This window comes from Schistocerca gregaria, unplaced genomic scaffold (assembly GCF_023897955.1).
Source record: "Schistocerca gregaria isolate iqSchGreg1 unplaced genomic scaffold, iqSchGreg1.2 ptg000863l, whole genome shotgun sequence".
Classification (NCBI taxonomy): Eukaryota; Metazoa; Arthropoda; class Insecta; order Orthoptera; family Acrididae; genus Schistocerca; species Schistocerca gregaria.
The window spans coordinates 9,249-36,086 of record NW_026062225.1 but is presented as its reverse complement, the minus strand read 5'-3'; the positions used below and the strand labels follow the sequence as shown (position 1 = coordinate 36,086).

At 36.9% G+C, this 26,838-nt stretch overlaps 1 protein-coding gene across 1 annotated transcript; it reads left to right on the top strand.

Annotated features, from left to right (window-relative positions):
- Positions 1 to 868: 868 nt before the first annotated feature.
- Positions 869 to 26,557, top strand: LOC126323624 (protein Pixie-like). The gene is made up of 4 exons (XM_049994698.1): positions 869 to 1,061; positions 12,004 to 12,224; positions 24,661 to 24,876; positions 26,183 to 26,557. Exons 2-4 carry the CDS (start codon positions 12,012 to 12,014, stop codon positions 26,540 to 26,542), a joined length of 789 nt encoding a protein of 262 aa, XP_049850655.1. The 5' UTR covers positions 869 to 1,061; positions 12,004 to 12,011; the 3' UTR covers positions 26,543 to 26,557.
- Positions 26,558 to 26,838: the final 281 nt, after the last annotated feature.

Sequence of the window (26,838 nt, the reverse complement as noted above, 5' to 3'; positions counted from 1 at the left end):
TGAGTTGTGTATTTTTTCTAATCCATTTATAGAATTTATATTCCGTACTGGCATAGTATCTTGCCCATGATAGTGTCATAGAAAATGCCCTATCACATACAAAACTTATCGAACAATGGATAATAATAAAAAATAACGTAAATCTGAAGTGTCACAATCAAAGCAACATTGACAATTAGTGGAGTGCTTTGGGGAAATGCAAATCAGGAAACTCAAGTCATACGGTAATATCGCTATCACGCGATCCTAAAGCATTCAAATATGAATAGTACTGAAGCTGTTCCATTCATTTCAGTGAGTGGTACTGAAACAAACACAGTGAAGTAAACCTAGTGTATTCCTGAAGGATACAAAAGGACTTTGCCTGGAAGAAAACCTCCAGCTTGCGTTGCAAACTTAATAATTGGCTGTAACCGGTTTATGTGTCGTGAAGGCTTATTGAAAATGTTTGTAGATGTATAAAAATCCTCAGATTATTAGACTGAGGCCCGAATAAAAGTAAAGGTAGCTGGATCCAGTACCTATAGGCTTTTTATGTGGTTTCCATGAGAGCTTACCACCCACCCCGAATACCAGAAATCTGGTGTATTATTTCATTAATCGTGCAACCACTTAAAGAGAGAGGAATGCCATCGCGAACTGAATTGAGTGCAGGAAAGTGAACGTTTCGTGTTTTAATGCAATACGGAGTCAGCGAAGTGGCTACGACGAATTGCTTCTCTCCAGAACATAATTTCCTATATTTTTCAGCTTCAACAATTGTATTTTTTTCAATCAAAAACATGTGCGGTATACAGTTAATAATTCAACATTTAAGTACGTAAATGTCGGCCGCCTAAGCACGTGGACAAAGCGTTCATCTTTGGAGGCGGCGGACTTTCTAAACGCGTGTGTTGGCAAGCCTTTTACCCACGAATGGATGTCAGAGTGCATGGTGTAAGTTTTGTGAGCACGTTTTTCGAGTGAGTGTATTGTATAGTGCGAGTAGGGTTTGTGGGTCAGTGTTAAATTGTAGGCGCAACTGTGTGCAGGAAGTGAAAATCGATACGGGACACTCTGTGGTACGTATTATACACTAATTGCATAACCATACTGTAAACACATTTTTGTCTGCAATTATACTGCATATCACGTTTATATTGTATTTAAGTGTGCCACTAGCTTTAATTTATCCAGAAATACGATATTTTGCTTTGTTCAAACATAACACATGACTGAAGTTACGTGAATCTGCTTGTAACTTCATCCTTGCGCTGCTGTGCTGTGTTACGGAAAGGACACTCATGCTCTCTCTCAAATTCTTTGTGCGGGGAACGTACTTTTGTTCCATAATGTTTGCAATCATTTAAGTAATTACTCGTGCAATGTAGGGCCCCGTAGTATGTTCCTTATTGTAACACCAACCCTAAATGTAGTACTTTCTGCTCTTGCAGACAAGCCCGAAATAACGGCACCTCAACTCTAATGTGTCAGTTCCATTCCCACTTTTACACCGGATGATTTAAAACAATTGCACGATGTGAAAATACCAGTGATCATTGTACTGAGGAAGTCCATCAGCCGTGTTAGGTTGCATAATCGTGCTTTTTTTATAATGTTTAAAATAATAATGATCCACTTAATTGTTTGTGTTGCAATGGCTGTTGGTGAAAAGGTCTATAAAATAGTTGTATCCTGACAATATTTATCACATGCACAGTGTCGTTATAACGAAAGCAGAATGAGAAACTGGTATCGTAGATGTAGGAGGGAAGAGGAAGCAATTTTGTTCTTAAGCCTAATTGACTCTTAGGATTTCAGATAGCTAGGGTCACCATGTGATAATGTTCCATAGATATGAGTCATATATACAAGAATGCACATATATCAGAAATTTTGGCTATACATTAGATTAAATTTGTTTCAGTTGACCTGCAGTGAGAAGAGCCTCTTAGATGTAGAACACGAGATGAAAACAATAATACACGGGGGGGGGGGGGGGGGGGGGGCACGCACTCACTCACTCTAACAAAACAGGCAAATGTTCAACACACTGAGGAGTATATGATAAATCTTGGGTTACTGTAACAATGCTTCATTAAATATAAAATCCATTTTACAACATTTATTTAAAATGATAACCTTACTGCGCTGACTCTGTACAAAAGTGAGTGCTTACTACTACATTCAATATTTCATATTAGTAATACACACAAACCAGTTGGTTCTACTAAGAAATTAAACAGTGGAGTAGGAATTGGTGACCAATAAATGCTTTAGGCACTTCTTAAACATAACTTCATCACTAATTAAACTTTTTTTTTTTCATTGAGGCTGGCAAATTATTGAAAATATGTTCTCGATAATTAACACCTTTCTGGACCAAAGTAAGTGACTTAAAATCGTTGTCACGATTACTTTTTGTAATATTTTTTACATGAACTAAGCTGTTGGTTTGAATGACGAATTTTATTATGGAATAAATATATTGCAGCATCATTTAATAACCCCAGCTCTCTAAACTTACTCATAGGGTGTTCTTGAGTAGTCACCACAAATAATTTTTATTACATGCTTTTGGACTCATAAAACGTTAGTTTGATTTGATGAGTTATCACAAAAAACAATTCCGCACACATCTAATGAAAGTAAGCATGGTATGCCAGCTTTGATATTTTTATATCACCTATGTCTGACAACATTCACATTGCAAATAGAGAGCAACCCTGTGGTGTGCTCATCCGAGTTACATTTATCATCATGCTTCAATCCCAAGAATGTAACACTGCCAACTTCCACCTGTTTGCTGTCACATTTTAGACATATCCTGGTGAGAAGCCTCGTAAACGTTCTGAACGGCATGTAGTACTTTTTCACAGGTTAATGAGAAAAGATAGCCTAGGATACAGTTATTAATGTCGTCTAGGAAAGTTTCAATAACTGTTATTTCTGGTACTAAATTTGATCTGCTGTTTACTACAGTTTTTCTGTCATCAATAAACAAAAAGTACTTGGCATAGTTGGATTATTTATTTATCTATGACCCCATCTCTATGTTCATCCAAGGATCATCTCACAATGATATAAGATTTGTCAAGGTAATGTAGTGTTCACTGTAGGGCAAAATGTAACATGCAGCATTCTTTAAGATGATAGGACATGTAGCCTACGGGATCAGGACAGGTGGTTGGCTGCAATCCCTTTTAGCTTAGTACCTCTCTCTTTCCTAGGGAGATCAGAGTAGAAGCTTTTATTGGTACTGTCAGTATTGTAATTTATCTGCACACATCGTTCTTTGTTCTGAAATATGTTATGATTTCTAGAACATTTGTGCCCTAGTTAAGTTTTTTTGTATTTAATCTGTGACTTATAGAATCATATTCCATGGAGCAGTCAAGCAGTAAACCAATAATTTATGTACTGCTTCTGTTGCATAAGCTTCAAAATTTGCTCTTTTGTTACTTTGATCTGCACTTCTTAAAATAAATTCTGGACTAGTGTTTTTTTTCTCTAAGATTTACTGTTTTACCTCTTCACACAGAGTTTGTAATATTTTAGATATGTGAAAGGTTATAGTAATATAGTGGTAATTCCCAGGATCTTTTGTAACTCCAGCTTCAAACCTGGGGGCCCTATCTTAACTTTTTGAAGCATTCTGGAAGTATTGCTTCCAGTATTATTTAATTTAGGCCTACATGAAAAGTCAATGGTTGCAGTGACTACAGTATTTAATTATTCTAGCAGATTAAGTCATTCACTGTTTTTGTTTTTAAGAATATTAATTGTTTTTGCACTCTGTGTTTAATTTGTTTGGAACATGAAGTCATTTATCACTCTGGGGATGTTGTTTGAACTTTTTACTGTTGTCCTTTTAATTTAATTTTTACTACTGTAACATAATGCTGATTAAAATTATTGTTGACTTCATTTGGATCTCTGTATCCCTTCACTTCCTCTTACAATATCATGTTAACACTACCTGCTCTACTTTGACTATTTTACCTTCTTTTATTTAGGTCACATTGTCTTAGAGGTATTATTTGAAGTAGTGATTTAGTTTGGTAAAAACTAGTGCCTGATATCTCCAGCATTAGGAGACAGAACATTTGGCAAAGATAATGCCTCGCACCACATCTGATGCCTGTATACCAAAAGTCACACAGGATAGCTTAAGTTTCTCTTACCAATGTACTATATATTTTTTTCTTTACTTTGTAAGCATTATGACTAGCATGCGAGTTGCTTATTTGGTAATTTTCATGTGTAAGAATTCTTCCCTGAACTAGAAAGTGGTGGTTGCAATCCATTTCTCACTATAATTACTGGTTATTGTACAGACAACTGGCCAAGTTATATTTATGTAATAACATAAAGTTTAGTTTAAATATTCCCAGGTCTCCTCTGTATTTTTAGCTGGGTACATTTTACTAGTTTTTCAAATTTTAATAATGCTTCTAGTCTGCTTTAAATTTACTTCCTTCCCACTCTTCCCCCCCCCCCCCCCCCTCCCTAACACAACAAACACTTCCCCCCACACTGTTGTTGTTTACAAATATTTCAAACTTTTTCTATAGGGAACTCCAGTGGCTGTATTTATAATTGGTTATTATATGATCTAGGGAGCAGTGAAACTGACAACTATAGAAGGTACCCCATTCAACTCTTCTGCACACTTCCCCCAATAATGTTCTTGCTTGACACCCCAGTCATGACAAACAGGAAGTCCTCAGCCCACATGTAAAGTTGCACCCAGCAAACTTACATAACTGTCCTGGGAATAGCATATAAATCCTGTTAATAGTAGGGTTTCGTTTAATAGTTGTTGCTGCTGGCAGTGATACTTGGATGGGACCCATGACAGAAATGATGCAGTGGCAACAGTTTGCTCTGTCACTGACACAGACCAAAGGTATCCCATCTGCACTTGAAGAAAAGGAAGTTGAAGGGTAGGGGAGCTGAACAACCCCTCCTCCCTTCCATTTTCATTGCTATTGTGTATAGTACATCTGATGATGTCCATAATTTGTTGAACTATTTACTCTTAACCTCAGTGCCGGCCGGAGTGGTCGTGCGGTTCTAGGTTCTACAGTCTGGAGCCGAGCGACCGCTACGGTCGCAGGTTCGAATCCTGCCTCGGGCATGGATGTGTGTGATGTCTTTAGGTTAGTTGGGTTTACTTAGTTCCAAGTTCTAGGTGATTGATGGCCTCAGAAGTTAAGTCGCATAGTGCTCAGAGCCATTCTTAACCTCAGATTGTAGATGCTGATCGAATTAAGAAAAGTATGGAAATTGTTTCTTGGTGTATTTATTTTGTCTGCAACCATTATCACATAAGGGAATTCTCATAATCTTGATCAGAAGATTGGGTGTTATTAAATATGGGGCAATCCTACTTGCTGTGGGAACTTCAACAAATGACGTTTGTTTCCCCCTCCAGAAACTGGAGGTGGTGGTGTTATTCTACTGGGTATCACATTGGGCAAGGACAGTGAGTGAATAGAGTTGACAAATGACAAGCTATAGTCAGGTAAATGTGTAACAAATGTGCACCTTATTTCAGTAAGCACACATGTGCTGGTTAGGCTCATCAGAGGTTTCCTCACGGTCATCTCTATTTAGTGAAGGTGGACGAATAACATTGAAATTACTAGTAGATAAGACATTTGACATCAAGGTACTCTCTCTCTTATAGTGTTCTCATTGAACACTATTGAATCATTTTTCTGTACTCCTGTCAAACTGGAACACACAGACTCACTGTGTATTGAGATGGAGCCTAGTTATGGCTACAAGCAAGCAAAGTAATGCAATTCTGAAATTTCTTCATAAATATTTATATAACTGTGAGGACACTGTTGTGCTCAACAGCTGTTTTAACACTATTATCCCTAGTCTTTTGTGAACTAAAACTATTTGGACAAAAAATGAATGTACATATAGTGAAGGGGCCTTGTCAACAGGGATTCCAAGAATCTTCCATTTGCATGAATTTTTGTCTGACATTTGCCGCCTCCTTCCCCCACAGACTCCACAGGAATAAAATAATTTGTTCTTATTCATACATCGGCATCATTTTTAAGTCTGTGTTTCCGTCAGACTGTGACATTTGGGGAAATAAATTAGGATATCAAAATCTTCGCAATTACTCATGTGGTAAAAGAATTTCGCTGTCAGATATCAAATGTAAACGTTCGTTGCAGCCTTACATTCCATTTTCTCCTTTCCCCCAAATCCTCTCAATTCCCTCGGTTTAATTTCCGTTGAACCTGCTTTTCACTTTGTATTCTAACCTTTTAAAGATTTCCTGTTCAACTCATTCCCCTGCCCCCCCCCCCTTTCCCCCCTCCTTGAATCTTTTAAGTTTTACTTCTTATGGCTGCTTTTGGAAAAAATTCCTTTTTTTTTTTCACTTTCCTGGTATAGGAGTCAGACTAAAGTTCTAAACAGCTGAATTATCTGTCCGTGTGCTAGTTTTCTGTTTTGTTGTGGCGTTCACTTCAACAGACAAAGAAGCAACTAAAACATCCAGTCTGTATATTAGATTTCCTTAGAAAACTTGAGAGATGGATATAGAATTCATAAATGTCAAAAAATGCAACTTTTGTTGTAATAAAAGTTGTTTTGTGATACAATAGTGTTTTTAAGTTTTCGTAAGATAAGCTGCTTCTGCTGACTTGTGAAACATTTGACAAGGTTAATTTAAGTGATATTCTTTATATCCCATCTACTTTGTATGCTAGAGCCCAACCATTGTTTAGTTATGTGCAATCTGCCAACTTGTCTGTTAGTCCATAATTTATATTAACTTTGAGTACTTAGATCAGATTAGATTAATACTTGTTCCATAGATCATGAATAAGACACTTTGTAATGATGTGGAACGTGTCAGGTTAATAAAAGATGTATGTACAAGATATTACATTACACAAAATATTGCACGACACTAATGTTTAAACCGAGCGAGGTGGCGCAGTGGTTAGACACTGGACTCGCATTCGGGAGGACAACGGTTCAATCCCGTGTCCAGCCATCCTGATTTCGGTTTTCCTTGGTTTCCCTAAATCACTTCAGGCGAATGCCGGGATGGTTCCTCTGTAAGGGCACGGCCGACTTCCTTTCCCATCCTTCTCTAATCCGATGAGACCGATGACCACGCTGTATGGTCTCCTTCCCCAAACAACCAACCAACCAACTAATGTTTAAGCTAGTTTTTTTTTTTCCTTCTCCTCCCTTAATTTATATCTAAAACTTCAGCCAGTGAGTAGGAGTTGTCATCTAGAAATTATTTTAATTTATTTTCAAATGTTGGTTTACTATCTGTCAGGCTTTTGATGCTGTTTGGTAGGTGACCAAAGACTTTTGTGGCAGCATAATTTACCCCTTTCTGTGCCAAAGTCTGATTTAACCCTGCAAAGTGAAGATTATCCTTTCTCCTGGTGTTATAGCTATGCACACTGCTATTACTTTTGAACTGGGTAGGATTATTGACAACAAATTTCATAAGTGAATATGTATATACTGTGAGGATCCCTAGATCCTTAAATAGATGTCTGCAGGATGACCATGGGTGGGCTCCAGCAATTATTTTGATTACACGTTTTTGAGCAATTAATACTTTTCTACTCAACGATGAATTACCCCAGAATATGATGCCATACGAAAGCAGTGAATGAAAGTAGGCATAGTAAGCTAATTTACTGAGATTTTTATCACCAAAATTTGCAATAACCCTAATAGCATATGTAGCTGAACTCAGACGTTTCAGCAGACCATCAATGTGTTGCTTCCAGTTTAACCCCTCACCAATGGCCACACCTAAAAACTTTGAAAATTCTACCTTAGCTACAGACTTCTGTTTAAAGTCTATCTTTATTACTGGAGTTGTGCCATTTACTGTACGGAACTGTATATACTGTGTTTTATCAAAATTTAAAGAGAGTCCGTTTGCTGAGAACCACTTAATAATTTTGTGAAAAACATCATTTACAATTACATCACTTAGTTCTTGGTTTTTGGATGTTATTACTATACTTGTATCATCAGCAAAAAGAACTAATTTTGCATCTTCATCAATGTGGAATGGTAAGTCATTAATGTATATCAAGAACAGTAAAGGACCTAAGACCAAACCCTGTGGAACCCCGTACTTGATAGCCCCCCCCCCCCCCCCCCCCCCAGTTTGAAGAATCAGCTGTTGTTTTAACATTACATGAATCACTTATTTCAACTTTCTGCATTCTTCCAGTTAAGTATGAATTAAACCATTTGTGCACTGCCCCCCTCAAACCATAATGATGTAGCTTATCTAAAAGAATTCCATGATTTACCCAATCAAAGGCATTTGAGAGGTCACAAAAAATACCAATGGGTGATGTCTGGTTATTCAGGACATTTAATATTTGATCAGTGAAAGTGTATATAGCATTTTCTGTTGAAAAGCCTTTCTGAAAACCAAACTGACATTTTGTTAGTACTTTATTTTTACAAATATGGGAGGCTACTCTTTAATACATTACTTTCTCAAAAAATTTTTGATAGAGCTGTCAGAAGAGAGATTGGGCGATAGTTGTTGACATCCGTCGCATCCCCTTTTTTATGCAATGGTTTTACAATGGCATATTTCAGTCTTATCGGGGAAACACCTTGCTCCAAAGAGCTATTACATACGTGGCTGAGAATCCTACTTATCTGTGGGGAACAAGCTTTACGAATCTTGCTGGAAATGCCATCAATTCCGTAAGAGCTTTTACTTTTCAGTGAGTTTGTTATTTTACTGATTTCAGAGGGAGTGGTTGGTGAAAATACAATTGTTTCAAACTGCACAGGTATGGCCTTTTCTATTAGAAGCCTTGCCTCTTCTAGCGAGGATCTAGATCCTATTTTCTCCACAACATTTAAAAAATGATTATTAAAAATATTTTCAATTTCTGATTGTTTCTTGGTACACTTGTCATTCAGTTTTATGGCACTAAAGTCTTCCTGTGCTCTTGGTTGCCCTGTTTCCCTTTCAATAATATTCCAAATTGCTTTAATTTTATTGCCAGAGTTACTGATCTCAGGCATGATACACATGCTTCTGGACTTTTTAATAAATTTTCTTAGTACCCGCACAATAGTTTTTATAATATTGAACAATTTCGGTGTCAGTACTCCCTCTTGCTGTTAGATACAGTTCTCTTTTACAGTTGCAAGATATTCTTATTCCTTTAGTTAGCCAAGGTTTTTTATGTTTCTTGGAATTATGTTTAACTATTTTCTTGGGAAAACAATTTTCAAATACCCTTAAAAATGTACCGTGAAATAAGTTATATTTCAAGTTTGCATCAGGTTCCTTATACACTTCATCCCAGTCTACCTGCTTTAGGCTTTCTCTAAAGTTTGTAATATTTATATTGTTAATTGAACGCACTGCTTTGAAATTCTGATTTGATATACTGCATGGAGCTATGTCATGTACTGTAACTAGCTGTGCACCATGATCTGAAAGACCATTCTCAACAGGATAAGCATTTATGTCCTTAAACTTATCTTGGTCTATAAAAAAGTTATCTATCAATGTCCTGCTGTTCTTTGTTATGCGAGTAGGAAAATCAATGACAGAGCTCAAATTGAAAGAACTGAGTAATACTACAAGGTCATTCTTCCTATTACACTCTTACAGGGAATCAACATTGAAATCCCCACAAATGATAATTTGCTTCCCCCTGTCTTGACAGATAGCACAACAAAGCATCCAAGTTTTCTAGAAATAGCTGGAAATTCTCTGAGGCGGACCTATACACTGTTACAATTATGAAAGTGCCATCATTTAGTTTTAGTTCAGTGGCACATGCTTCTATATGTTGCTCTACACAAAATTTTTTAGTTTCTAAATTTTTTACACTGTGGAAGCTTTGACATATATGGCAACTCCTCCTCTCATCATATTATCTCTACTTACATGTGCAGCTAATTTGTACCCATTGATGCTAACCTTTTGCATATCAGTGACAATGTGATGCTCAGACAGGCATAGTACATCTATTACATTCTCAGTTTCTATATCTTCTACACAACACAGAAGCTCATCAATTTTATTCTTCAGTCCCCCAGTATTTTGATGAAATATACTAACATTATTTTTCACTTTACTTTTGTGAGTATCTTGACCTTTTTAACATCTTTAGTACTTGACTGGCTGAGTTTCCCACTGGACACTGATCTTACACTAAAAAGTGTTTCCACCATGAGATGTAGTTCTTCCCCCCCTTTAAATTTCCTCCTATCAGCCCAGCCAGTTTACCCTTCCCCTTCTTGTTGAGGTGTAGGCTGTAATCATAAGTTCACATTTTTCATCAGCAGTGACAGCTTACTTCATTTTTATAATTTTAGTGGTAACAATTTGGCTGTGTTGGTGTCGGAATGCAATTGTCTGAATATGGACTGCATTACTTACCTGTAAAATACGCAGTATAACACATCTGTATAGATCTGCAGCAGTTGTAACAGTTAAGACACTTTTTACTGCTTTTGTGGCCTTTACATTTACTTTGTTCCCACTTATTCCTAGTGTTGCATATAGTAATACATTCTTGCTTAAGTATATTATTTCCATGGGCTGGGGCTACATTAAAAGTTTTCAGGTCCTTCCTCATGGGTACGTTGAAACCTGCCCCATATCATGCCATTAAGGTTACATTGTTACTAGTCTTGGAAAAGTGGTTTTCAAATGGTTTATACTATATTTATTGAAGAGTCATGTGAATGAGTTAATAAAACACACATACCTCAATCAATATTAAACTTCCCACCACAAGGTGGTGTTGGATCCATGATGTCTTGTTTGTTGTTTGCACAGGAGACAGTGCTACTGTGTGCTTAGTGTGTGTTATGCACGTAAACCAGATGCACCTTATTTATGAAGGGAATAACAGTTCTTTTAGCTCAGTGTTATACACGACACTGCCTTGTGACGTGTCCTGATATTCTGCCTTGTGGCAGGAAAGTTAGGTAACAAAATTATTGTAGTAAAACAGAACTGAGTTTTAATGTCGTGGCGAGTGCCTGAGATTTTAGAAATAAACTCTCGCTTGAGTTTTATATTGTAGATTGATCATAGATGAATGACAGTGTGGCATCACGAACAATTAAATTAGTATTGCCATTGCAGTCCACAGAATCATGAAAATATTTCATGTATAGCTTTAATAATCAGTTTCCATATATTTAATAATATAGTTTCTTGTGTTATCTTTAAATTGATAAATGGTGTTGTATAAGGGGCATTCAAAAAGAAATGAGCCAGAGGCATAATTACGGAAACCAGTACCTGTATGTTAGAAGTATTGACCCTGGCTGTTGAGACACTTGTCCCACTTTTACACATGGTGGGGAATGGCTGTCTCATAGCTGGGGCTATGTGCAGCTGGACCTCGTCGTCCGAGGTGAATCGTTTGCCCCTCAGAGCCTTTTGAAGGGGACCAAAAATTGCGTAATGACAGGGAGAGAGGTTCAGACAGTATGGAGGATGACGTAGAACCTCAGATTTGAATTTCTGCTGCAGTGCCGCGACTGTGTTGGCCGTATGAGGTTTTGCATTGTTGTGGAGCAGAATGACCCCACAGATGAGATTGCCAGGTTTTTTTATTTGGTCATTTGGCGAAGGGTGGTCAAGGTTTGTGAGTAACACCGGGCATTCACTGTTGTCCCATGCTGCAGGAAGTGAATCAGAAGGAATGAATTTTTGGTCCCCTTAAAAAGGCTCTGAGGGGTCAAACGATTCACCTCGGACGACGATATCCAGCTTTATGTGCGGAACTGGTTAACATCTCAGCCCTAGGAATTTTATGAGAAACCATTCACTGCCTTGTGTCACAGTGGGAGAAGTATCTCAACAGCCAGGGTCAATACTTCAAACATACTGGTTTCTGTAATTATGCCTCTGGCTCGTTTCTTTTTGAACGCCCCTTACATATTGATGCCAATAGAAAAGTGCAAGATGATTATAATGAATTTCAGTGAAATTTTAAATATTTTTATTTTTAGGAACAAATATGCCAAGGAGCAAAGCTACGGAAGAAACTGATAAACTTACAAGAATTGCTATTGTAACAGCTGATAAGTGCAAGCCTAAACGCTGTCGTCAAGAATGCAAGAAGTCGTGTCCTGTTGTGCGAATGGGGAAATTATGTATTGAGGTGACATCCAATGACAAAATTGCATCAATTTCTGAAGAATTATGTATTGGGTGTGGAATCTGTGTAAAGGTATGACGTAAATAAGGATTAAGAATAATTTGTTACAGTGATTTTATATCTGTAGTTGTGCTTTACCGTAGGGTTGCCATAAGCCATAGGTAACTTTCTGAAAGATAAAATTTTGCTGTTCCTGCTCACTAGTTCTGTTTAAATCTACAACAAAAAGTACTTAAAAATTTCTGATCAGTTGGTCATCTGCTGGGTGACCCCTAATTGCCTGATAGTGGAAAATAGTGTATGGTTTAATTTGGTTCAAAAGTGGTTTCATCTTCCACATATCTGCCATTTCCTGTTTTTATTTGAAGAGAAGTGTCATGGAGACACACAAATGCCACCTCAAATAAGTAAATCGCACCACTTCTATAGAAACTGTGATTTTATTTACAACTTGTACTGTCAGAAAATGTGAACAAACATTTCTTCAGAAGTAATTTTCTACCATCCAGTTTCTGTTGGAGTGGATTTCAGTGATTTTTCTTCCTTATCTTCAGTTTTTTACCCACATCAGCTGTGGGTCAGTCATCCTCTTGCTGTTATAGCACCAAGTAATGCTTATCCTCTCACCTTTTTTCATGTGTTCAGATTATCTGAATGACCTATGTAAAGTAGTCATCCATATTCCCCATAAAAATATCTTATATTGTTTTTTCCATGTCTCAAGTTCTAGCTGAGTTTCTGTAAACCATTCCATTTATCCTATTTGGAATAACTCATCAACCCTGCTATAAGTAGTAGCTGTTTCAGGAATTAGTGCTTTCTACAAGAAAGAACTCTTTGAATACACATTGTGTTGTTTTCCATTGTTGGAATCTTTGACTCCTGGGTTGTAGAATAATATGTTTAAAATCAACCTGTGTGAGGGTAATTTGGTACCAGTTTTGTTTGTAAACCTACCCCACAGGAGAAATGTAGAAATGATTTCTTCATGTGGTGAGCTACCAGGAGAAGCTGACGTCATTTTATAAGTCTAAGAAGACTGTTACAGAAGACTCCTTGCACCTGCAGCACAAATGGTTTGAAACACTAATTGAAAATTCATTAAGGCATCGTATTTGCTTAAAACAGAAGGAAATGCAACATGTTAAATATTGATATTATAAAATAGAGGAAATAAACATAAAACAAATCTAATTACAGTATTTTTTCAATATCTATGAAAAATCGTATGATGAAAAATTTAGTGCAGGGGCCATCCCTGCTGCCATAGCGCCCCCCCCCTCCCATCCCCCATCCCTGTTACATTGGCTGAGCAACACAAAATCACATCCTCCTGGAAACAGATTACATATAAATTAAATTATTATTATTATTATTATTATTATTATTATTATTAACAGGATACCCCAGTCAGAATTACAAAACATCAAACAATAAGTACAACAAATACTGGAACAAAACAATGTGCAATCAGAAGAAGAAATTACAGTAAGGGACTCAAACATCCAAGAGCAAACAAACAAAGAACACACACATCAATTAAACAATCGGAGGAAAACGAAATCTTAAGGCAGCCACCAGAACAAGCACAAATAGAGCATGAAGTGACACACATGTTAGATATAGAAGAAAAATTTCACCTGACATATATAGAATACAAAGACACAAATACAGACATTATACCATTCTTGCATAGACCCCCAAATAACCCACAAGTCGAAACAACAATAACAAGTATCAACACAATCATACACAACAAAATAAATGAAAATACAACTATGGAAGAGTTAAAACTACTGGTTTATATAGGAGCACTCACTACTCTAAATATACACACTAGGGAGATATCAGAACCAACCAACACACAGAAGAAACCCACCAAACCAGCATGGCAACACAGGCTGCAGACCAGAATAGAAAAACTGGGAAAAGACTTCGGACAGCTAACACAATTTATAAAAAATGAAATGCCAGACAAAAAACGAAAAAGGCTAGGTAAAATCTTGCAACAAGAAGCGATAGAGCAATTAGATGAAAAGAAGCAGAAATGACTAGCATTGGCCAAACGACTTAGAAGATACAAAAAAAGTGAAAATAGAAGGAAACAAAACCAAACATTCGACACAAACCAAAAGAGATTTTACCAGACAATAGATAACACACACATTGAAATAGACAATCCACCAAACATAACAGACATAGAACACTTCTGGAGCAACATATGGTCAAACCCAGTACAACATAACAGACATGCACGGTGGATACAAGGAGAAAAACACACACAAAAGATGATACCACAAATGCCCGAAGTGATAATTTTGCAACATGAAGTCACCCAAGCAATTAATTCTACACACAATTGGAAAGCCCTGGAAAAGACAAAATAACAAATTTCTGGCTACAGAAGTTCACCTCAACACAGTCACATTTAACTAAATTATTTAACAGTTACATTGCAGACCCATACACATTCCCTGATACACTTACACATGGAATAACTTATCTGAAACCTAAAGATCAAGCAGATACAGCAAACCCAGCTAAATATCGCCCCATAACATGTTTACCAACAATATACAAAATATTAACTTCAGTCATTACACAGAAATTAATGACACATACAACACAGAACAAAATTATAAATGAAGAACAAAAAGGCTGTTGCAAAGGAGCACGAGGATGTAAAGAGCAACTGATAATAAATGCAGAGGTGACATATCAAGCTAAAACTAAAGAAAGGTCGCTACATTACGCATACATTGATTACCAAAAAGCACCCCACTCATGGTTACTACAAATATTGGAAATATACAAAGTAGATCCTAAATTGATACAGATTCTAAACATGGTAATGAAAAATTGGAAAACCACACTTCATATCCAAACAAATTCAAATAATATCACATCACAGCCAATACAGATTAAGTGTGGAATATACCAAGGAGATTCATTAAGTCCTTTCTGATTCTACCTTGCTCTGAACCCACTATCCAACATCCTACATAATACAAATTATGGATACAATATTACTGGAACATACCAGCACAAAATCACACATTTGCTATACATGGATGATCTAAAACTACTGGCAGCAACAAATCAACAACTCAACCAATTACTAAAGATGACAGAATTATTCAGCAATGATATAAATATGGCTTTTGGAACAGACAAATGTAAGAAAAATAGCATAGTCAAGGGAAAACACACTAAACAAGAAGATTACATATTGTATAACCACAGCGACTGCATAGAAGCGATGGGAAAAACAGATGCCTATAAATATCTAAGATACAGACAAAAAATAGGAATAGATAAAACAGATATTAAAGAAGAACTAAAAGAAAAATATAGACAAAGACTAACAAAAATACTGAAAACAGAATTGACAGCAAGAAACAAGACAAAAGCTATAAATACTTATACTATACCAATATTGATCTACTCATTTGGAGTAGTGAAATGGAGTAACACAGACCTAGAAGCACTCGATACACTCACACGATCACAGTGTCACAAATATAGAATACATCACATACATTCAGCAACAGAAAGATTCACATTAAGTAGAAAGGAAGGAGGAAGGGAATTTATAGACATCAAAAACCTACATTATGGACAGGTAGACAATTTAAGAAAATTCTTTCTGGAACGAGCAGAAACTAGCAAAATACACAAAGCAATCACTCATTTAAATACATCGGCTACACCATTGCAATTTCATAACCACTTCTACAACCCTTTAGATCACATAACATCAACAGATACGAAGAAAGTAAATTGGAAAAAAGAAAACACTACATGGCAAGCACCCGTATCGTCTAACACAGCCACACATCGATCAAGACGCATCCAACACATGGCTAAGAAAAGGCAATATATACAGTGAGACAGAAGGATTCATGATTGTAATACAGGATCAAACAATAAACACCAGATCTTACAGCAAGCATATTATTAAAGATCCCAATACCACAACAGATAAATGCAGACTTTGCAAACAACAAATAGAAACAGTAGATCACATCACAAGCAGATGTACAATACTAGCAAATACAGAATACCCCAGAGGACACAACAATGTAGCAAAAATAATACAACAACAACAACAACAACTTGCCATACAACATAAACTAATAAAACAACACATTCCCACATACAAGTATGCACCACAAAATGTACTGGAGAATAATGAGTACAAATTATACTGGAACAGAACCATTATAACAGAGAAAACACCACCACATAACAAACCTGACATCATTCTCACCAATAAAAAGAAGAAATTAACACAACTAATCGAAATAACCATACCCAATAGAACAAATATACAGAAGAAACCAGGAGAAAAAATTGAAAAATACATCCATCTTGCTGACGAAGTCAAGGACATGTGGCATTAGGATAAAGTTGACATTATACCAATTATACTATCAACTACAGGAGTCATACCACATAATATCCACCAGTACATCAACGCAATACAGCTACATCCAAATGTGTATATACAACTACAGAAATTGTAATTATTGATGCATGTTCAATTACCCGAAAGTTCCTAAATGCAATGTAACATATACTCTACAGTTAAAAGGAAGTCACACTTGATCAAGGTCCGTGTCACTTTCCATTTTTAACCATAACGTCTGAGACAGGAAAGAAATAATAATAATAATAATAATAATAATAATAATAATAATAATAATAATGTGATAAATAAACCTTGAGAAGAAAATTTCAGACTATCATGGTCATTGGGGTTCTGTAGCAGTTGTTTGATTCAGCTATATTTTTGCCAGGATTAGTTCTTTGTATATTGATAAACATTTTCTAATGTAAATGTGTAGAATTCCAAATGAAACTTGGTTTGGTTAGGGACTGAACAGAGTATGGTTGTTTACTGAGAAAGTACTTGTTTAATTCTGAAAACTTGGAGAGTGGCTGGAGTTGCAATTACAAAGCAGATGTGCCATATCATCATCTCTAGTATAATGATCCAACTTAAAATACTGTGAATTCTGCAAATGGTGGATTCTACTTTCTTTGTTACAGTCTCTCTCTGACTCAATAGATTCATATACAAAAGAAATAATATTGAAGATGAAATCAGATTTGTCCCCTCAACAATTGCCACAAAATTTTCTTGTTTTGAAGAAAATGGAGTACCAGCTGTAATATCAGCATATTCATTGTGCCATAGGGACTGGGTGGGTGACTTTTGCAGAGAAAACACATAGTGATATGCATTTTCAGCGTACTTCAGTATTGTGAAAAAAAACTTCAGTTTGAGCGGTTCTTGAGAGAACCTGAATATGGATACTTCCATACCTGCCATTCATGACAGGTCTTCACCCCAAAGCTATACTTGTGAGCATATTTTGAAAGAAAATCTTCAAACCTTCACAAAGTGTTTGAAGAGGCTGCTTCAGAGGTGAAACTCTCCATCGAGCAGTTTGAGAAGACTAAAGGACGTTTTGGGAAAATGAATTTATAAGTCTCCATTGGAGCTTTCCAAATAACTCTTGTACTTCATTTTCTTGTTATCTTTCAGGTAAAACTGGCACGTTCATCTATCTGATAATTTAACTATTCACTTCTGTTGTTGTTCACTTGTGCATGTGGGTTATTTGTGCTAACACTTTTGTACTTGGAGCTTGAGCCAAGCTAACTTAAGTCTGGAAAAATATTTGATATTTACCAAGATATTTTGATTTTGTTATCTGAACCTGGTTCCATAATGCAGCTGTGCTGTGTTTCAGTGATTAGTTGCACCACATACGAAATAAGCTCTGCAGTTAGAAAGTTAAGTTTTATAATAGACTTCAATACTGTTACGAATATTAAGGTGGAGATTGTAAATTTAAGTAGTGTTGCTCTTGCCCATCATAATCATCATCATCATCATCATCATTTAAGACTGGTTACGCCTTTCAGTGTTCAGTCTGGAGCATAGTCCCCCTTATAAAATTCCTCCATGAACCCCTATTCAATGCTAACATTGGTGCCTCTTCTGATGTTAAGCCTATTACTTCCAAATCATTCTTAACCGAATCCAGGTACCTTCTCCTTGGTCTACCCCAACTCCTTTTACCCACTACTGCTGAACCCATGAGTCTCTTGGGTAACCTTGCTTCTCCCATGCGTGTAGCATGACCCCACCATCTAAGCCTCTACACCCTGACTGCTACTTCTATAGAGTTCATTCCCAGTTTTTCTTTGATTTCCTTATTGTGCACACCCTCTTGCCATTGTCCCCATCTACTAGTACCTGCAATCATCCTAGCTACTTTCATATCCATAACCTCAACCTTATTGATAAGGTAACCTGAATCCACCAAGCTTTTGCTTCCATAAAACAAAGTTGGTCGAAAGATTGAACGGTGCACAGATAACTTAGTCTTGGTACTGACTTTCTTCTTGCAGAAGACAGTAGATCGTAGCTGAGTGCTCACTGCATTAGCTTTGCTACACCTCACTTCCAGTTCTTTCACTCTGTTGCCATCCTGTGAGAATATGCATCCCAGGTACTTGAAACCGTCCACCTGTTCTAACTTTGTTCCTCCTATTTGGCACTCTATCCATTTATATCTCTTTCCCACTGACATTACTTTTGTTTTGGAGATGCTAATCTGCATACCATAGTCCATACATTTCTGATCTAGCTCTGAAATATTAATTCGCAAACTTTCAATCTGCCATCACAACTAAGTCATCTGCATATGTGAGACTGGTTATTTTGTGTTCACCTATCTTAATCTCACCCAGCCAGTCTATTGTTTTCAACATATGATCCATAAATAATATGAACAACAATGGATACATGTTGCAGCCTTGTCTTACCCCTGAAACTACTCTGAACCATGAACTCAATTTACCGTCAACTAACTGCTGCCTGACTATCCATGTAAAGACCTTTAATTGCTTGCAAAAGTTTGCCTCCTATTCCATAATCTCGTAGAACAGACAATAACTTCCTCCTAGGAACCCGGTCATATGCCTTTTTAGATCTATAAAGTATAGATACAATTCCCTGTTCCACTCGTAACACTTCTCCATTATTTGCCGTAAGCTAAAGATCTGGTCCTGACAACCTCTGAGGCCTAAACCCACACTGATTTTCGTCCAATTGGTCCTCAACTAATACTCGCACTTTCCTTTCAACAATACCTGAGAAGATTTTACCCACGATGCTGATTAAAGAGATACCTCTGTAGTTGTTTCAATCTTTTCTGTTTCCATGTTTAAAGATTGGTGTGATTACTGCTTTTGTCCAGTCTGATGGAACCTGTCCCAACTCCCAGGCCATTTCAATTATCCTGTGTAGCCATTTGAGACCTGACATTCCACTGTATTTGACGAGTTCCGACTTATAATTTCATCCATCCCAGCTGCTTCATTGCACTGCAATCTATTGACCATTTTCTCCACTTCCTCAAATGTGATCCTATTTCCACCATCATTCCTATCCCATTCTACCTCGAAATCTGAAACATTACTGATCGTATTTTCACCTACATTGAGCAACTCTTCAAAATATTCCCTCCATCTGCTCAAGGCATCAACAGGATTCACCAGCAGTTTTCCTGACCTGTCCAAAATACTTGTCATTTCCTTCTTACTTCCCTTTCGAAGACTGCTAATTACACTCCAGAATGGTTTTCCAGCAGCTTGACCCAAGGTCTCCAACCTGTTTCCAAAGTCTTCCCAAGATTTCTTTTTGGATGCTGTAATTATCTGTTTGGCTTTGTTTCTTTCTTCAACATAACTTTCTCTGTCTACCTGAGTTCTAGTATGTAGCCATTTTTGATACGCCTTCTTTTTCCTTTTACAGGCTTCCTTGACTGTGTCATTCCACCAAGCTGTTTGCTTCATCCTACCTTTACACACTACTGTTCCAAGACATTCTTTAGCCACTTCTAGTACTGTGTCCCTGTACCTTGTCCATTCCTTTTCCAATGACTGTAATTGACGACATTCAACTAACTGGTACCTTTCTGAGATCGCTGTCATGTACTTGTGCCTGATTTCCTTATCCTAAAGTTTCTCCACTCTTATCCTCCTACATATGGACCTGACCTCCTGCACTTTCGGTCTCACAATCCCAATTTCACTGCAAATTAAATAATGATCAGTGTCATCAAATAATCCCCTGAATACACGTGTGTCCCTCACAGCCTTCCAGAATTCCTGATCTGTTATTATATAGTCAATGACAGATCTGGTTCCCCTCCCTTCCCAAGTATACCGGTGAATGTTCTTATGTTTAAAAAAGGAGTTGGTGATTACTAAGCCCATACTGGCACAGAAATCCAGGAGTTGTTTCCCGCTCCTGTTGGCCTCCATATCCTCTCCAAATTTACACATAACCTTTTCATACCCTTCTGTTCGATTTCCAATCCTGGCATTAAAATCACCCATGAGCAGAACACTGTCCTTGTCCTACATCACTGAGTGCGTCATAAAAACTATCCATCTTATCTTGATCTGTCCCTTCACAATGCGAATATACTGACACAATCCTAATTTTCTTGCTAGACACTGTCAAATCTATCCACATCAGTCGTTCGTTTACATACTTTATTGCAACTACGCTGGGTTCCATTTCTTTCCTGATGTAAAGCCCTACACCCCATTGTGCTATTCCTGCTTTGACTCCTGACAGGTAAACCTTGTATTCTCCCACCTCCTCTTCTTTCTCACACCTTACCCGAATGTCACTAACCGCTGAAACGTCCAACCCAATCTTACTTGCAGCCTCTGCCAGTTCTACTTGCCCATATATTTTAATTAAATATCTATACTTTACAAGCATTATAATGCCCAGCAGTTTTCTTCAATGAGTAGAAGATTGGGACTTGCAGGAGACGACAGACATTACAGACCAGATTTCAAAACTTTGGTTCGTAACAGTCCACTTCTCAAATTAGGAATCTTTAACTTGGTAACTACACTAGCTGTAGTTTCTGAAAGAAAACTACCGCTGGAACAAGATTGTTTTCCTCAAATCATATGGCATATTGTTTACTGACAAGCGAGTGCTAAAATCTTCCATTGACAGTGACTTTCTCATACAGGCTGTGATTAACTTTTCTAAACATGTAGTTTGCTAGCCTGTAACAGCGACCTTCATTTTCTGACGCCCTCTTACGGTATGTTACTGTATACTTTTCTTGAGGGTTGCTTTACCAGGAGTATTCTTGATAGCAATCAACTCTTTAGTATATTTCATTTACAAGGGTAGCAGCAATGTGTGTTCTGTGAATATTAGAGTGCCTCATTTTGCAGAACACAGTAAATTTCTCCTTGTGAAGATTACTAACAAAATGATATTACATAAGTAAAGCATAAATTGCGAAGACAGTGAAGTGGTACCGACTTGGAAGCAGTTACTGTAATACTACAAGGGGTACAACTTTGCTTCCGCTGTTTGCTGATAGGTGGCGACAACGGTAAGTAGCGGTCGAAAGAAACAGATTGCATACATCAGGCATTTAGCTTGGACCTCGGTCAACATAACCTCATCTAAACATTAGTCGATTTGTGTCTGTATCATAAAGTTGCTCGTGATTGAAAACGTCAGTTTAAGAGCTTAATTCTTGTCATTTGCGGAAGGTGTTACTGTTTTGTTTCAGTATGGAGCAGCGGAGTCTCATCGAATGCTCTCAAGTATGTATGGTGAGGACGCTGTTAGTGAAAGAATGTGTCAAGAGTGCTTTCAACACTTCAAGAATGGTGATTTTAACGTCGTAGACTGGCATAGTGGTGGAAGAGAGATTGTTTTTGAGGATGCAGAATAGGAGACATTGCTGAGTGAAGGTTCACATCAATCTCAAGAAGAATTGGTATGATTAGTGGGAGTGACACAGCAAGCCATTTCAAAATGTCTCAAGGCTAAGCCATTTCAAAATGTCTCAAGGCTAAGGGCATGATTCAGAAAGAAGGAACTTGGGTCACGTGTGAGCTGAAACCTTGAATGATGTTTGTGTGTTTGTGAACAGTTGCTTCAGAGGCAAATCGGAAGGGATTTCTGCAACACATTGTGACTAGGGATGAAAAATGGGTTCATTACGATAACCCTAAATGCACAAAATGGTGGGGGTGTCCCGGCCATGCTTGCACGTCAATGGACAAACCGAGTATTCACAGCTCCAAGGTCATGCTCTGCGTTTGGTGGGACCAGCTCGGCGTCTTGTACTATGAGGTGTTAAAACCAAGTGAAACAATCACAGGCGTCCATTATCGAATGCAGTTAATGCATTTGAGCAGATCATTAAAAGACAAACGGTCGCAATACAGCGAGAGGCACAATAAAGTGATTTTGCAGCACGACAACGCTCAACCGCGCGTTGCAGAAGAGGTCAAAACCTACTTGGAAAAGTTAAAATGGGGAGTCCTACCCCACCCGCCGTACTCTCCAGACATTGCTCCCTTTGACTACCCCTTGCTTAGATCATTGGTGCATGGCCTGGCTAACCAACACTTCCGATCTCATGAAGAAGTCACAAATCGGATCGATTTGTGGATTGCTCCAAAAGATGAACATTTTTTTTCGACATGGGATTTGTGCACTGCCCGAAAGATAGGAGAAAGTAGTGGCCAGTGATGGAAAATACTTCAGATGATACATGTGTAACCAATTTGTTTCATTAAAGTCTCAAATGTTGGGAGGAAATGGTAGAAACAAAGTTGTACACCTTGTAGAAGAGTAGTTCTCTTGGTGCAACACCAGTTAGGCCCTCAGACGTGTAAAAGTACTGCAGTTTCAAAATGTTAGTGACCAGTTTTCTGGTTAAAAATAAATCAGTAGAATGATAGGACAGCTGACAGTGTGTTAAGAATTGACTGTTTTCTAGAAGTATTTTTCTTCATTTGAACATGGGGCAAGTGTTGCTGTATTCCACTCATTGCCACATTTAAAATGCGCATATATACCCATAAAGTTTGGTGATATGAAACTCAAATTTCTGAAGAGCATGTAATTTGAGACTCAGTGGCGGAAATGTTGTAAGTGTTATCATCTAAAGTTTGCTAAGGAAAGTATAATGTTTGTTTTTGTTTGTTTTTTTGGTCAAATATACTTCAATGTTATTGGCCCATTTAATCTGAGCAGAGAGCTGTATAAAATCAGCAGTAATGAATCAGTTATTCTGATCTATATATTAGTCATACTTTATGAAAATAATCTTTTAGAAAAATTGAAAGGAGTTAATGTAATTGAAATTTTAATATTGTACATTGCAGTTACAACAAAATCTATATAAATCTGCTAATTACTTGTCAAAAGTAGACTAATACACACAAGACTGACAGAAACAAAGTAGTGAGTGTATTTATGTATTTTGTGCAGTGTATTATTTAAAGTCTGGTGTGGGGTGCCATAAATTAATAAGATCCTCAGGATTTTCATGAACTGTGCCAACGGGCAAGCTTGGATGTGATTATTTAATTCATTGTATAATGTAGATTAATTTTTTAATTAATTCCAATGTTACATTGGCTTAAGCATGAGCAACTTTATAATTCAGTAATTTTGAATGCATGACCAACTGTAGACAGTGTTAAAGTTTTAATAGTGCCATTGGAATTGTATTACAATCAAATAACATTTGTTGTTATGATCTAATGTATACACAAATCTTTCGAATGTTCCATTGAAATTACAGTATGTATGAGTAGACATTAGAGATCAGGTAACGGTTTAGAAATGAACACAAGCATTTGAAACTAGTCAGCAATAAAAGTAGTTATATGCAAATGTGATGAAACCCTTAACACATTATAGATTTTACATTTTTAAAATTTTTATTTAGTATCTGCAAGTGGATTTTTATTAGACATGCTTGCAATAGTTATTTCTGCAGCTACCAATGTACTGGTTATACGAGTCTTTGCCGACAGATAGTGTTACATATGTTAGAAAGGCGATGTTTTTATTGCAAAGTGAATTTTGTGTTGAAACTTTTCTAGTTAAATGAATGGCTGAATTTGAACATTGTGTGCCGAACATGTTCAACTTCAGAACCACACCATGCACACCTCTTTTGGATAAATGAATTTCAAATGACATTAACTCATTATGTAAAAATGTTATACTACTTTCACATTCCTAGGAATTTTGTATAATATGAAACATTGATGTAGAGTGTAGGCACAAAGTCTTGATATGTGTGCTGGCAAATAATGTGCAAGAATATGATTAGGAAACTGGATACAAAATGAGTTTCTTACTGTTTGGTGGCCAGGTAAGTAAGGAGTTGACTGAAATAGTTCCACAGCTTCTTTAATTTATTTGGCATTCCCAGAAACCAAGGTAGTCCAGCAAACAAAATTCATGTTACATTGTGTTTTGTGTCAATGTGATTGTTATGTCATGGAAGTAAATTGTATTTTTAAATTGGCACCAGAAATGACTGTGTGTTGTATTTTCAAGTATTGAAGTTGTAATTTGCAGTGATCAGTACTGTTACAAAGAGTGTAACTTAAATATTCAATTATTTATATTTTTCAGAAATGTCCATTTGAGGCTATTAACATCATTAATTTGCCAAGTAACCTAGAAAAGGACACAACACATCGTTACTCTCAGAATTCCTTCAAGTTACACAGACTTCCAATTCCTCGTCCAGGAGAAGTTCTTGGGTTAGTGGGTACAAATGGAATCGGAAAATCAACAGCATTAAAAATATTGGCTGGAAAACAGAAACCAAACTTGGGACGGTACTCAGTATGTATAATTTTGTAGTTAGTGATATGAATGTTTATAATGAACTAGAATTAGTCGTACTGAACTGAAGAAAGGAACAAAATGAATACTCATTATTCCACGCTGTCTTATTTATAGAATTTTATTTATTTACTTCTGTGATGTTGGTTGTTTTTAAATTGGTTAGTTGCTTTTTTAATATTGTTGACAATTGTAACTACTGTAATTTCGAAAGTTTGTCTGCCTGAAAATGTACTGTTGTCCCAAGCACATTGCAACAAACGGTGTATTTCTATCGCTGCCCGTTTAGTTTGTATTGCCGTTTCAAATATACCGGTCATTTTTGAAACACCCTGTATGTGAAACTAAAAACTGAAATGAGTTTGCAGCACTTAATGTTCAGTGTGTGAACGACAATTAATGCACAAAAAATTTCTAATGTAGAAAAGATGTGGATCACAGCACAAAGAGGGGGCATGGCAGGTGCAAAATGCCCAAACTCACTTTTTAAAATATATTTCTAGCCAGAAATTGATTATGAAACTTTGCCATGTTGTTCTTAAAGAAACAATCTAAGAAATTATGCAATAAAAATGAATATTTTTCCAATTTTTCCCTACATGTGCACTAAAGTGTAACTGTTGTAGTGTAGGTGATTGATGAGCATGTGTACAGTGTAAAGTGAGAGCATTAAGAAATGTCCAGTAGAAGATGGAACCTGATTATGCTACTACACAGCCTCCAATCATGAATAGCACATTTACTGACCTTAATCTCTGCACCATCAATACTACACTCACTGTGGAAAGATTTGGATTTTAATCAGTCATAGATACAAAGTCCAGTGCTTAACGATGTAAAATCACCACCTTTTCTTACCACACCAACAAAATACTAGTGATGAAAATATCTACCACCTATGACATTCAGACCAGCCACCCCTTCAATGTCTACCAAAATTTCACTAGTGTGTGCTAGTGTCCTCAGCTGAGGTGATTAGTGTCATTAATTGTGAAATGTGTTGTAGTTCAAAATTAGTGCAACCTAGAAAGTTTTTTTTTTCCCCCTCCAGAATATCTCACTTGCCAATACAGTAAACCTTTACCAGATTGTAAATGAAAGATAAGACATTTTTATCTATTTAAGGACTTTTGAGCCTCAGCCCTACTGACTGCAAGTTGTTGTAACAAAGTTACTATTTCACTTGTCACCTCTCCTATCCCCGCTACTTTCTTCTGTGGTTGATTCAATGGTAATTTCTTTTTTGCTCTCAAATTTAGACGGTCGAATGAAAAGTGTTTTGTTGTACACGATGAATATTTTTCAGGATCCACCTGACTGGACTGAGATACTGAATCATTTTAGAGGTTCAGAATTACAGAATTACTTCACAAAAATTCTAGAAGATCATTTGAAGGCACTTATTAAACCTCAGTATGTTGATCAGATACCAAAAGCAGTTAAAGGCACAGTAGATGACCTACTAAATAAAAAAGATGATCGAGGAAACCAGGCAGAGATATGCAATCTCTTAGGTAAGGTTATTCCCATTAAAATATCTTTATTTCAGGATGACTCCTGTCCTGCTTTACGTAGGTGCTTGTCCAAGCATCAGCAGTTAACGGTGTGCCTCTTCATGATTTGTGGTGGTGTTTCTACTAACGTGTTCACGTTACAGTCAGCATAATGACAGTAGTTAACTGAATTCCAGAAAGACTAAAAACATCATATCTCAAAAGTGCCATTTGATGAAAGCAGGTATGCAGAAATTTAACAAGAATTCAAGGGAAAAAAAATGCATGGAACTTTTGCAGAACATGTAATGAAGTTGTCAGATTACAAGGGTTCCAATCTGTTTTAATGTCCAATAGAACATTCTACATTCGTAGTGAAGGGCACTGTAAATAACTTCTAAGACCAATTAAACTGAGTCGCAAAAAAACCTACTCTTATATTTGCATAATCTGAATCGAACTGTGATTC

Coding starts and splice junctions, on each gene's coding strand:
- LOC126323624 (XM_049994698.1), top strand. CDS start 12,012: ATGCCAAGGAGCAAAGCTACGGAAGAAACTGATAAACTTACAAGAATT. Junction 12,225..24,660: donor GGTGTGGAATCTGTGTAAAG/GTATGACGTAAA, acceptor TATATTTTTCAG/AAATGTCCATTTGAGGCTAT. Junction 24,877..26,182: donor CAAACTTGGGACGGTACTCA/GTATGTATAATT, acceptor AATATTTTTCAG/GATCCACCTGACTGGACTGA.